This window comes from Xenopus laevis, chromosome 1L (genome assembly GCF_017654675.1).
Source record: "Xenopus laevis strain J_2021 chromosome 1L, Xenopus_laevis_v10.1, whole genome shotgun sequence".
In the NCBI taxonomy this organism is placed as follows: domain Eukaryota; kingdom Metazoa; phylum Chordata; class Amphibia; order Anura; family Pipidae; genus Xenopus; species Xenopus laevis.
This window is the reverse complement of record NC_054371.1, coordinates 41470192-41485277: the sequence shown is the minus strand read 5'-3', so window position 1 is coordinate 41485277 and position 15086 is coordinate 41470192. Positions and strand designations below refer to the sequence as shown.

At 37.2% G+C, this 15086-nt stretch overlaps 1 protein-coding gene across 4 annotated transcripts in view; it reads left to right on the top strand.

The window, feature by feature from the left end:
* The window catches only part of lnx1.L (ligand of numb-protein X 1 L homeolog), a 107753-nt gene that overhangs the window by 54692 nt on the left and 37975 nt on the right, over positions 1–15086 (top strand). For all 4 annotated transcript variants that reach the window (XM_018229937.2, XM_018229920.2, XM_018229927.2 and 1 more), the window contains 2 exons: positions 400–602; positions 6231–6602. In XM_018229937.2, the coding sequence (XP_018085426.1) occupies positions 400–602; positions 6231–6602 (575 nt within the window). The remainder of the gene's footprint in view (positions 1–399; positions 603–6230; positions 6603–15086) is intronic.

Here is a 15086-nt window from a genome sequence, read left to right as displayed (position 1 = left end):
CTTTCCTAGGTAAAACAAATGTTTATTTTCCCATTTAAGGACAGAGACACACGCTCAGATTTAGTTGCCCGGCTATAAATTACCTCTTCTTCGGGGCGACTAATCTCCCCGAACTAAACTAGAGTCTAAAGATGGTGGGATGGCACTCGGAGAGATTCGTTTTCCGAAGTCGCCTGAAGTTTCCTTGTATGGCAACTTCGAAAAACGAAACGCACTGATTGTTTTCCCAATGACGATTCACATTCTAACCGGCGGGAAGGCGGTTTGTGGAGATAAGTAGCCCCGAAGAAGAGGAGATTTGTTGCTGGGCGACTAATCAACCCATATCTGAGCGTTTGTCTCTGCCCTAAATGAAGTTTCTAGTGAAGAAACGTTTTCCTGTTTGTGTATTGAACACAGGTCTTCAAAGACAATATCACCTGATTCCAGATGGAGAGATTACCTGTATTAAAATCAATCGGGCAGATCCCAATGAAATTCTTGGGATTAGGATTGTTGGAGGCAATGAGACGCCTTTGACTCATATAATCATACAGCACATTTATCAGGATGGGGTTATTTCTCGAGATGGGAGACTTCTTCCAGGAGACATGATATTAAAGGTAAAAAGCCCAACATATAGTTACAGGGAATCTAGTTCAGTGATATGGAGCTCTAGGTTTCAATGGTCTAAACAAGACAGGATTAAAACACATGGGTTAAGCACTTTTATTTATATTGTACCATATTTCTTCTTGTTTGGGTAAGAACATGCACCAAAAATGTAATTTTGTGTTATATACATATTTCTATTTATATTGTCATCCAGGGGTGTGCTCACTGTTCAGTTCATCTGTATTGAGTGCATGTATGTCATATCTATAGATATACACTTGAGTGAGATGGGCAGCCTATAAATGTCCAGATGTTCTACTATAGTTCCCAGCACCCACTGTAGCTAGACTTTGCCTGCCAGGAGAATGATAGTAAATCAGCAATATCTAAAGGTAGACTTGCAGCTTTAAAAATCATTTTGCTACAATACAATAGATAGCATGTGTATGAATATATACAACTGAATGAAAATGTTTGGGCACCACAAGCCAAATTACATGTTTAATTAATTTTGGAAGTGCTAGAAAACTGCAAATACTTGCAAATTTTAAAGCACGGCTACATTTTATTTCATGATTTTTAAAACACAGTAACAAAGAAAACTTCCATTACTTCTATTTGAACTTTCTGTATGCAAAGATCTGTTTGGGATCTTGTGTAGCTTTCTTATCTATGGAAAAGGTGCTACTACTGCTGCTATTAGAGTATTTCCCAGAAATACATCTATATAGTCAAATGTGTGCATGGAAAGTTAAGTGTAATGATGCATGCTGGAATCAATCAAATGATTGCGAAGAGTTCTACATTTCCTTACACAGTAGTGGGGCCAAATCGTAAAGAATTACGGGTGAATGTGGAGTTAGGCAGGGGTTTCATTCTTGAGTGCAGTGCATCAATATCATGCCCTTGGAAGCCTTACTCTAGATTTCAAATGCAATATCATGTTCTCCCACTTGTACAGGCGTCATGTGCAGTTCCCGAAGACTTTGTCAGAGACCATTAAATCAACTTTAATACTTCATTGTGAATAAATATTTCACGCCTGGCTTTAACTAAATCCCCAGATATAAACATGACTGGATTTGCCTGATCCTCCTGGCAAGAACAGTGTAAAAAATCCTAATATGTCACTGGTGAGTGAGGAGTCAGTGCCTAACTTATAAACAGTATCATGTCCAAGTGGGAAAGAGAGCAAAGTGCAACTCAGTGACATCTTGGCTACTGTTACCTGGACAGTGTTTATCAAGAACAAGTTACAGGCTGTATAAGGATCACTTACTAACCTGTGCAGTAACCTATACTAACTAATAAGTAGCTTTGTTCGGTCAGCTGCAGGAAGAATTAATGTAAGCAAAAATTAGATTGGCTGACGTTACTGCCCAGGTACAAATGTTAGCCAATGACTCCTGACTGGTGGAAGCTTCCTCAGCAGACAGAGAGCTTGGTTAGTACTGAGATGTGATCCTACCTCTGCCTGGTTATTTCTTAAAGAGAGAAATATTTTTCTTTTTTTATGAATTCCATTTGATTTCAGATAAGTATACATTGCATTCTTTATGTAGAGCCTATACCTATGTTTTTTGTATGTTGTGGGGTCTTGGGAAATATTTTCCCATACTTATAAACATTACAATTTATACTGTATTCCTTTTTCACTTACACTTACGTTAAGAAACACACTTACGTTAAGAAACGTACCACCACTTATCATTCTGTACAATATCTCTCAATACAATCTATCTAGACACCTAATTCCATATGTTTATTTGCCTAAATTGCTGGGTGATCAACATTATTTCAATGAGAGTTTTCTTTTATACATATTAAACCAGTGGTTTGGATATCCAATCAAGCACCCAATTTGTTGATCAGTATGAATACAGAATCTTGTTTCTCAGCTTGTAGGTTGTGCCCAACCCAACTGACTGTAAGTGAAATGGCACACTGGGTGATTCTGAGCCTATTGTTACCCAAACATTTCCAGCTTGGAGTGTGAGCAACAAGGCACTTGGAATTGCCTGCACTTATAATTCAAGCTTTTTAAATGCAATTTCTAGTTATAATCACAAGCTAGGAATTTTTGAGCATCAGAATGTTTAGAATTGCCTTATGTGAGAGGCAGTTTCCTCTTTGCAAAGTCTATGCAGATAGTTCACTGGCTGCAATCAAAGCCAGGACTCATCTGGGTCACCAATATGCAACTGTTATCCACTCTCTGGAATCTCTTTGTGTGACAATGTCCACCCCTACATCCCATATATTTCTATGCCATCCTCTTGTATGGCAATGTAGTGATCCCCTTGACAACATCCACTCATACATCATCCTTAACATTCCCAGCTACTGTATGGTTTTCTCTTACTCCTACTATGACATTTTCTTTGGAGATTTTTGAGCAATGACAAAGTCTTACAGAGACCAAAATTATTTTTTTTACTTCCTGTGACTTTCTCACCATTAATGGGGGTAAAACAAATTGCCTAATGTTTTCACAGGTTTTAGAAACACAAAATCATTTTAATTTCATAACCGTGATTGTGGTATGGGTCACACTGGCAGACGATCAATTAAAAAAACATGAATGCATCAATTCCTTTTGCTTCTTTTCATGTGGGAAACCCAAACAAAAAAAGGCAGGCTTTAGGCACTGGTGTAAACTGGTTTATGTAAAGCAAAACAGGCTAGAGGTTTTTTTTTTTGTTGTTTTAATCAATAGCTTATGTCTATTATACTCTCTTCTATTGATAATTAAATGTGAGTAATTTCTAGTACTTTGTTGAGGGTGATATTAAAAAATAAGACATCTGAAATTAATTTCCAGGCTTTTGTTCCATATGGAAATTGTGCCAAGGGGGCACAGACCACCACATTCACCATGCATGACATGCCCCTTATGGAAACAACATACAATAACCGTGGGAGCCACATTTTTAAATTTTCTTTCTTCAGATATTCCAGTATAATTTGTTGTGTTGGTGCAAGAATTGTGCACTCTTTGGCCTTGCAGCTGTTTTTAAACTATAGAATAGCCAGCCTATAGCTCCTATTATTATTCTATTGGTTTTCTTTGGGTTGTTTTTCATGGTTTCCGTGGTTTAAGATGAAATTGACATGTCCTACAGTGTGCATTTGCTCACATCTGGCCCATGGAATTTTGACTAGATAACACTAGATATGTTTGGCCCCAGTGATAAGTAGAAATACTTGTGTTTTGGACATATACATACATTTTGACACATGCATATATTAGGGGGCCTATTTATTAATATTGGAGTAAAAAATCACCGGCCATGTTGCCTATAACAACTGATCCACAATATGATTAGTCAACAGTCACCTACATGTTAGAAAACAAAAACAAAGATCTGATGGGATGCTATGGGCAACATCACCATTGAGGTTTGTCTTCATTGTTAATAAATACATCCCTGGGCATTCTGGCAGACTGTCATTGATCCAATGAGATTTTTGGAACTGCCCCCCTTCCCAGAGCAACAGACAATGAATTCTGAATAACAAGCATTTGACTATATGTATAAGAAGCTTTAATCTTCCATATTCTGTTGTAATCATACCTAAAATCCCAGCCAAAGAGCACAAGAAGAAATTACAGAGGGAAATTCTGTAACAACTGACGATATGTTTTCAAAATCAAATGAAATCCATTTTTCAAAAAGAAAAGTTCTAATTTTAACAATATAGTATCACTTTAATGAGTGCATGAGTCCCATGATACCACCCAAGGTTTGCGCCACACCTCATACAACCTACTTGAGAAAATAATATTTCCCAACACAGTTAAAGCTATCTGCTGGGATGTGCAATCCATCTTCTGAATGTCTCCTCAGTTGACACTGTTCCATTTAATTATTTGAGGAAAACAATGGGCATTGTGCAAATCTGGTGAAATAAAGCAGCGCAGTGAGATCCTAGATCTGTAGCAAAATTAATATGCGCTGACTTCTCAGGTAGAACAGTGAGAATTCAAGCCCTTGTGCATCCCACAGGACATGAGCTCAGCCAAGTAACATGAGTGCATGGGTCCTTTCATTCTCCCTCGCAATCTGTTTCCCATTTATTTAAGGTTTCAGCCTAGAAATATAGCCTGTTTGTCAGCACAGTGATTCCTGCACTGCACGCTACAAAATGAGCTTGGTGCACTACCCAACATACTTGTTGCATGACAAACTGCAGTGAAATAGAAAAACTAATTGAGGTTTCCTGTAAAAAAATCATGTTATTTGTACTACCTATTCACTTGAGTTTTTAACTTTTCAAAAAACTTTCTTTTTTAATTTTCAAATATAAGACCTGACTAGCAGCATTTTTTTAAATAAGACTACTTTAGATCTATTTCCCCTATTATCTAGACACGTGTATGAACAGAGTCAAGTACTGGACCACTAGGATAAAGAATAGTACTAAGTGCATAAAGTATGCTTTTAGAAAGAGAGTGATTCATACTTTTTCAGGTATACCAAGTACCATGAGCATTTAGGGGAGTTTTGGGAGGCTCATTTATTCCTGGTGTACATAGCACAAAGCAACCCACAACTGTGCCCTACTCACTTCTCTTTGTAGGAATGGGCACACTTCAGTATATGAATATCCAAAGCACTGTACAGAAACCTATAATTGCCACAAAAAATTTCGGGACTCTCCACACACGGTCCGAAAATCGCACGAATCCTCGATTCGTACGATAGGATCTTTGCGTCTATGGCCACCTTTATGGATAGTTTACCAAGAACCATGTAACTATAATCTCTTCTTTGTGGGTTTTTTTAAAACTAATAATTACACATTACCTTCAGTTAAACAGAACAGGTACTACAAAACTCTGAAACAATATCATATCAACTAAGCTGGGCCCCCCCCACTCAGCAAAAACGCACTGCAGGCAGCTAAATACAACTGGGGTGTTCCATAATTTAACAACTCTTAGGAACTTGTACCTCTTCCAAAACACTTTTAAAAGCACTATAAATGCATAAAAACAGATTTAAACAACATTCTGAATTCTATTAGCAGGATAATTATTCCCAATTTCTATATTGTGGTAAGAGTATTTGTTTAATTTGCCTCTCAAACTCTTTGGAACACATAAGAGCACTGAACATTGTCATCTGTACTAACTCTTCATATGGCCAGTCAGCTGGAAATCATTCATTGTCAACTACTGGCTCATCAGTCAGTCTCACTTTTTTTATATGTGCTCTGCCAAAATTATCCTGATAATGCTTCCAAATCCACATATTAACATGAAAACAATGTTCTTTTTCCTTTTTCAGTACTGTGTTTGCATCAAGATATGTTTGCAAAACATCCATATCTACAGTGAGCTATAATATGTTTATCTGTAGAAGTGTTAGCTACTTATGTTTATTACATAGTGGCTATACATTTCCTATGATTGGTGCCTGGTATAAAACTATTCATTAAGGAATATAAAAAGATTGTTCTTTTAAATTCTACTTTATAAAAATATATTGCACAACTCCTCCTGGGTTATGGATTTGCATTGCCTATTTCAATATGTTGTATTCTCTTAGTCTAGTTAATACACCCACAGAAATTGGTCATTATATAAATATAGTAAAATAATTTATATTTTCCTTTGCATCCTTTCCGGACAGGTAAATGGCATTGATATAAGCAGCGTGCCTCACACATACGCACTGTCAATTCTCAGACAGCCTTCCAAAGTGCTAAGGCTCACAGTTCTCAGAGAACAGAGGTACAAGTGTCGATCCAATGGAGTCCCAATGGACCAGCACAGTCCACAAGATGACAGCATTCATGTTGTATTAAACAAGAGCAGCCACGATGTGCAGCTGGGAATGAAATTGGTCAGAAGAAGAGAGGAACCTGGAATATACATTTTTAACTTATTGGAAGGAGGACTTGCTGCAAGAGATGGTTATTTGCAGGAAAATGATCGGGTTTTGTCAATTAACGGTCATGATTTACGCAATGGCACACCTGAAATTGCAGCCCAGCTTATACAGGTGAGTTATTGTTACCTTAGTGCAGTGTTTTCCAAACTATGGGGATCGACCCCTATGCGGGGATTGTGGAGCAGTAGAGGCTGGGGCTCAGCCTAAGAACTAGGGAGAATGTCCATCTGATCTCTTAGATAGAACTGAATGCCCAGCTTAAAGGTCAGTTACGTGAGTTGTGGTGAATATTTGCTGTCTTAGATATTCTTAAAACCAATATTTTCCTGTATGTATGTGCTCATGAGCTAAGGGGGGCCTAGCCCAATGTTTCAGTTACGGGCCAAAGACTGGGCTTGAACTGAAGTTTGACAACCACTGCCCTATTTCATAAAGATTAAATAAATATGTTGAAGATACACCAAAAAGTCAAATGGAAGTGGACTCATAAACTTTTAAACGTAACCTCATGTATTCCTTGTGAAGGGCAATCTGGTTCCTGGTTTGCATGCTCAATAATGCATTACCATGACATGTGGTGCATAACTAGCACTTGGAGTTGACTTTGTTAATGCATTTCAGATTTCTGTTACCCCCTTTAGTGTTTAAGGAATTTGAATTGTATCAGGCGCAATGTACATTATAGTAAATCCTTTCTAACATTTATATGAGTTTAATTAATTCAACTAAAACCAGACATTCATTTGCTTTGGTTTTAAACAAGAGTTTAATGTTTAATGGCATAGCGTGCATTGTGGCCCAATGTAGTATACTAGTAAGTAAATTGTTAAATGTAATCCAATGATCAATATAAATACTAATTGTAACCCTTGCTTGTAAAATAAGGACATAAGAAAACAATCAAGAGTTAAATGACCTTAAAGTGGGGGTCCCCAACCTTTTTTACCCATGAGCCACAGGCCTAATCTGGAGTATGCAGTGCAGTTTGCACTCCAGCCCAAAATATAAGAGATATTAATGAGCTGGAGAGAGTGCAGAGATGTGCAACTAAACTGGCTAGAGGGATGGAAGACTTAAATTATGAGGGTAGACTGTCAATGTCGGGTTTGTTTTCTCAGGAAAAAGGTGCTTGCAAGGGGACGTGATTACACTTTACAAGTACATTAGAGGACATTATAGACAAATAGCAGGGGACCTTTTTACCCATAAAGTGGATCACCATACCAGAGGCCACCCCTTTAGACTAGAAGAAAAGAACTTTCATTTGAAGCAACGTAGGGGGTTCTTCACAGTCAGGACAGTGAGGTCGTGGAATGCACTGCCGGGTGATGTTGTGATGGCTGATTCAGTTAATTCCTTTAAGAATGGCTTGGATGATTTCTTGGACAGACATAATATCAAAGGCTATTGTGATACTAAACTCTATAGTTAGCATAGATATGGGTATATATAATGTGTGTAAGTATGGAGGGGTGTGTGTATGGATGCTGGGTTTTCATTTGGAGGGGTTGGACTTGATGGACTTTGTCTTTTTGCAACCTGATTTAACTATATAACTATGTAACTATGTAAATGTAAAAAGAGTTGGGGAGCAACATAAGCATGAGAAAAGTTCCTGGGCGGTACCAATAAAGTGCTGCGATTGGCCATTTGGTAGCCCCTATGTGGACTGGCAGACTACAGGAAGCTCTGTTTGGCAGTGCACCTGGTTTTTATGCAACCGAAACAAGCCAGGAATTCAAAAATTATCACCTGCTTTGAGGCCACTGGGGGCTGAAGGGTTACATGCCTTCGTTGTCCCCTTCAGGGGCAACATCCGAGGGGTTGGTGAGCAACTCACGAGCCACTGGTTGGGGATCACTGTTTTAAAGGCTAGAGGGTGCATGAATACCCTGTAAATGATATGCTTATAAATGGTGCTAAAGTGATGTCATCAGTTATAATTGGAGCTTAGTGAGAAATAAAGTACCCCTTTTGCATAATATGAGGATATTAGAAGTCACCTCAGAGTTCCATGACCATGGAACTCTTTGGTAACTTATAATATCCTAATAAAATTATAATAGGAGTACTTTATCCATTATATATTTCACAGCATATATTAAGTTTTGATGTGTGTGTATATATATATATATATATATATATATATATATGTGGTGTGTATATATATATATATATATATATATATATAATATATGTGTATATATGTGGGTAATATTTTAATTTTGTTTGTTGTTGGTGCATACAAAACATAATTTCTAGTAAATAGTCAATATGTGCAAGACAGACTGGGTGTCTATTGAGTGTGGATTTTTCTATATAGTATATTTATGTGTGTCTGTTCCATATTAGAGAGTATTTTTATCCAAGCGTACAAAGAATGTATGTGTATAAATGTAAGCTAGTTCTGATGAGTTGCCATTTGGAAGGGATGCAGTAACATCCAGCTTGTTCAATTAGAATAGGAGGCAGCTACATTTGAACAGCTGTGTCTTTTTCAGTTTCTCCCACACAATAAATGCTAATCTTGGTCTTGTCCAAGCTATAGGCTCCAGACTTCTTGATTAATACGGGACACTTTAAACTTTCCAACTGCCAAGGAAAGGAAAGTAACGAAAAGCATTTGGAGTTCCTCAGACAAACACTCTGATTCGCAATTATAAAATTCCTTCCTTCATGAAAGCCGTCCAGAGACAGGGACATTATGCAGGACATGAGGGCCCTCTCAGAATCTATCACTGCCAGTCCGCCCATTCATTTTGCTCACAAATGACTCCAGCCCTCTCTGACAAGATGCCAAGAAGGAATGTTGTAATTTGTTGAGCGCCACACCTGAAAGCCATTACACAGCTCATATGCTCAGTTATTTGCATAGTCACTAAGGTCACGCAAAGGCCACTGACAGACAGGAGGCACAGGAGAAGTTTATGAAGGGCCCCAGTTTTACTACAGGGTCTGTGTCAGCAATACATACGTGTGCTTCTTCTGGTAAAGAGGCACTATCCAGGGATATAATTTGGAATTGGATACACACAGCATAATTATGAATCACAAAGAAAAACAACATGACCATGTATAATTGTTTTTCGCCTACACACTGAGGCGTGAATGAATACAGAGTGATATAATGTGTATCCATGACCTCTTTGTTTTTTATTCTTCTATAATGTGAGTGATGGATGAAATTGGCATAAAATACAGAGGGGAAAAATGTGTAATATATCCATCTACATAAACAGAAGGAGAGGAGCATATTTGTGTCCATAAAGCAATACTAACAGCTACTTTTGTAAAATGTAAATGATGTAGTGATGCCAAATTCATTCCATAGGACTGGAATCATCAAATGTTATGGGATTTGCCATTTTTGGGGGAAATCACTGGACTTTTGAAGCCAGGGCAACCCAAAAATACACCCTGGCTCTTCCCTAACGTTTAAGTCCCATAGAGGTGGAAGTGTCGGAGCTGATTTTGGATCCAAAAATACAGCAATTTCTTCAAAACAAAATGCCGCCCCCATAACATTTGGATCGTGATCAAATATGCCGTTTCATAAAGTCACGAGTGTTAAGTACAAAGCAGTCCATTAAAGTAGAGTGCGAAAGATTCCTTACAGCTAACAGAAGTTCTATGGGAGAAACCATAGTAACAAACACAATACACCAAGGCTAACATAATAATCAGGCATATACATATATTCACCGCTATTGTATGAGGAAAGCATTTTTATATATTCTTCAATGCAGAGTTTGTCATTGTTATTTTTTGATTTATACACATTGAAACCCAACCTCAAACCTACAGTACATCTGTACTACTATTTTCGTATTTCTGGACCAGGCCAGAAACTTCTTTTTCAGTGTATATTTTAAGACTTAGGCACTTATAATTTTTAAAAAGATGTCCGAAAGATTCGAAACGCGCAAGGCTGTTTCCTTGCATACCGAAATAAACGACTTATCTTTCCAGTCTGTGGTCTTTGGAAGTGCCTGCTCCTTTTTTCAATACTTATAATTTCACTGATTGGTTTGCGACCAAGACAAAGGTGAAGGTGTCAGAACTTTAAAGGATCTGGAGCGCAAAGTTAAAAAATCTTCCATTTTGTTAGTCATATAACTATGGAACAAGAAAACGGTCACCTGTAGGTGAGTGGAGGTTGTTGGGCTCAATTAAATGAGGCCATTAGTCAGCCAATCAGAAGATTCAAATGAAAACGTGCATCTGTGTTGTGCACAGTTTACCACATTCTAGCTTGTTCCATACAGTACGTTGATAAACTCTATACTCGTATGGCAGTTATATGTGATTATGTTTGTAAACACTTCTGAGGTCAAAGACAAAAAGTACAATTGACTTGTGTGTGTGATCCAAACGTAGCTTTTGTTTTCTGTCCCCTCCTTTCTATTGTCTGGATATCCTCCAAACGCTAAAGAAACACAGATATTGTTTTATTCCACACATCCTGTTGTTATTTGCATCCTAGCTGTTCTGCTCAGAGTATCATATCCAGTTAAATCAGTTGGGATATACTGTCAACACAGGCAATGAAAAATTAGCTTTGCAAAAGAATTACAAACTCAAGACTATTTCATGGCCAAGCACAAAGCTATTGTACTAGTCCCACCTTTATCCCAGTCTGTTAGGAAGGGTACTAACACAATGTTTGTTAGGTAATAGTAGCCCTAACCGTTGGTTACGGATTCACAAACTGTATTTAAAGGAACCTTTCTCTGTTTTTTTTTTTAATCTTATGCTTTACGATCATATAATCTCTTTGTGTTATCTCAGTTTAGGTGGCACCTAAGCTGAGATGCCATTAAGTACAACTCTCAGTATCCCTGTTTTATATGTATGCCCTTCATAGGCTAAATCATTGCAGGGGGCATAAACTAATAGGCTAATATTATAGAGGTTTATTAGATCACAAGTCACATGACTAGGGGCAGCTGGGATATTGACAAAATGTCTAGCCCCATGTCAGATTTCAAAATTAAATACAAAAAAAAATTTGTTTGCTCTTTGAGAAACTGATTTCAGTGCAGAATTCTGCTGGAGCAGCGGTACTGGGGATACTGTCATGGGAAAAGATTTTTTTTTCCAAAATGAATCAGTTAATAGTGCTGCTCCAGCAGAATTCTGCACTGCATTTCTCAAAAGAGCAAACAGATTTTTTTATATTCAATTTTGAAATCTGACATGGGGCTAGACATACAGTATTGTCAATTTCCCAGCTGCCCCAATCATGTGACTTGTGCTCTGATAAACTTCAATCACTCTTTACTGCTGTGCTGCAAGTTGGAGTGATATCACCCCCACCCTTTCCCCCCCAGCAGCCACACAAAAGAACAATGGGAAGGTAACCAGATAGCAGCTTCCTAACACAAGATAACAAACTGCCTGGTAGATATAAGAACAGCACTCAATAGTAAAAACCCATGTTCCACTGAGACACATTCAGTTGCATTGAGAAGGAAAAACAGCAGCCTGCCAGAAAGCATTTCTCTCCTAAAGTGCAGGCACAAGTTACATGACCAGGGGCAGCTGGGAAATTGACAAAATGTCTAGCCCCATGTCAGATTTCAAAATTGAATATAAAAAAAATCTGTTTGCTCTTTTGAGAAATGGATTTCAGTGCAGAAGTCTGTTGGAGTAGCTCTATTAACTGATGTGTTTTGAAAAAAAACATTTTTTCTGATGACAGGATCCCTTTAAGTCCTATCAGCCAAGTTTGTGTTCTGAAGCCAATGACTATACATGGGCCTCACAATGTTTTGCACAAATTTAGCCAAATAACAAGATACAAATGTATATGACCCACTTTGCTCTCCTCTACTTTATCGTCTTTGCAATACCAGTTATCATACCTGCTCAAACATGGGTTACAAATATATATGACTTGTGCGTTAATGTCATGCAAAAAAATAAGATCTTCCATGACTGCTATAATAAGGGCCAGTGATAAAGTCAAACTGAGATGGCATTTGCCCTCAGTCCCATATAGGGAAAATGTTTTATACCTTTGAACATATGAACAGTTGTTAAATATTTTAATATTCTCTAAAGATATGTAGTGCGATAGATTAGTTTAAATTAAAGGCATACACGTTTTGTAGCTACTTCTGCATATGGTTCTCCTCTCTTCTTGAATGTCTACAGTATGTGTAGGCACCTGGATGGTAATGTATTTATGAACCAGAGTCCGCTGTAGTCACCCATTATTTTGCTCCATGGCTTTTGTTCAACTGCTGTCAGATATCCCGTAATTTTTTTCCCCTTAATATGGGACCCAAGCCACCAGGTAGTGCCCATATCTCTAACCCTACCTGGATTTTTAAGGAAATGAAACGCAAAAAATTTGTTTTGCCCTGCACTGGTATAAATCACGTGTTTGCTTTAGAAATAAAGCTATAGTTTATACAAAGAAATAGATTATATAAAAATGTAAATTTTTACATTTTTTTGACAGTACTGGTCCTTTAATATAATCTATCAGTTATTTCATTTTAACATCACAGCTCAGAAAATGAAAAAAATGGAAACTGTAATTTAAACTGCCATTTACTGTTTTAGACGGTTTTTGATACAAAATTACATAGGTGTTAATGCTGCTTGTCACTTTCATCTCTTATGATAAAAACACAAGAGGAATATTTTTAGCATGAGGGAAGGTAATGTTCACCATGGTTTAAGGCACACATTCCTCACACATGTTCTATTATTCTTTTCATGGCAGCTATAATTGTAAGTTCCTTTTATAGCTACATGTGGGCAAATACGTATTATCCAATACTTCAAAGTTTGGAGGCCATTCTCTTGATATCAAATATGAATTGCAGTTCTTCCTGGGGTGGTAAATATGCAAAAAAGGGCTCTGTAACATGGGTATCTGGAATCTCTAAAGCTTGTGAGGGGTTCCTATACCATATCAGTAAGAATGAATAATCACCATTTTATGACATTTGTATTGATAAATCTTTAGCGACTAAGCAACATTACTGAGACTACCATTTTAAATTATACAACCGCAATGGTTAGCTTAAGATAAAATCTTCTGTTTACTTGCTTTTGTAGGTACACGGGGTGATTTTAAGATGGCCAAGTGACAAAAAGAGCAAGATTCCTCCCAATGGTTTCTTAAAAATATGTCACTTTCAAGGGGATATTTTATATTCTACATTATTCACTCAGTCCATTTATGTAGCACAGTAACCTAGATCTGACACATCTATTCCCAGCTGGGGTCTGTCACTACATGACTTATTTTCAAGCATTTTTAGCATCTCTGAGCAGAAATGGTACTTGTTAAAATAACTTGTATTAAGGACTTTAAAGGACAAGATCCCCTTCAAACTGACTTTTAGAATCATGTATGCCAGGCATTTACTGTAAAACTGGTGTCTGAATGCCGCCCTTTATCCTTCTGCCTTGCTGCACCAAAACCCTTCTCATATTTTCAGTTAATTGCGGCCCCCAGCCATTAACATTCATCTGTGTCAACTGAATTTCTAGGATCATTTTTTATAACACATTTTAACGTCTGAATTTTTTTTGTTTTATGTATATTTATGTATATTTTAAAATCAACTCAAGAAATGTGTAAAGAGGTTTATGACTCCTGCGCTTCAGTATTTCTTCTTCATTGTGTATGCTGTCCCCTTTTTCTATAGCTGTGACCCTCGTTGAATTTTACCCACTGGGGTTCCATGTCATATGACTTTAATAATTCTGAAGAAGTCCATGACATATCTTAATTTTTGATTTTGCAACTGTCCAGTTTGGAAGGAAGCTAATATCTGCCCAATTACCCTAGAAATAAGAATAGGTCTTGACCAGAAGGTTAACAAATAAAAAAATTAATAAAAGTAATAATCTAGCTCAAACAAGGAAGTAAAAACATTTTCAACAGCGTTCTCTTTCACCCTACCTTCAGATGATTTGCATATGTAAATTAGGGGTTAGATTCTGTACAGTATTTGGCCAAATCTTTCACAAAGGATTCAGGGGTTCGGCCAAATCTGAAAATAGTGGATTCGGGGCATCCCTACTAGATAGAATATTGATTTTCATAAAAAAGCAACAAAGACGAGTTGCAAAGCTGATTTTTATTGCTTTGATGTGAGTAAAATAAAATTCATTTAAATTAAACATTTAGATTAAACTATTTGAAGAACCATTTTAGACATGAGAATCATTGAGCAAAGCTGGTAATAGCACCAATAGACAAGATATAGTTCAAATATGAAATATTTGCATTATATCAAGGAGTTTAATGGCTATTTCTTTCAACTGTTTCATAAATCTTTGATTTTTTTCTGGTCACACCCTTGACCACAATACACTGTAAACCCAAATCACTCTGGAAAAGCCACCATCTTTACAGGTCAACAAATAGAGACTATCCCTTCAAAATAAGGGCAGTGGCCAATACCCAACGATTATTTATGTGCGACTGCAAATGTCAAATCTTTCCCGTCTCCCGGGAAATGGTGGGAGATTTGAAACATTTTCTTATCATTGTATGAGTCCAAGATACAAATCTGGTGATTTGTAAGTACTTAAGGAATTCAAAACACCTTGAACTCCATGTAGAGAATG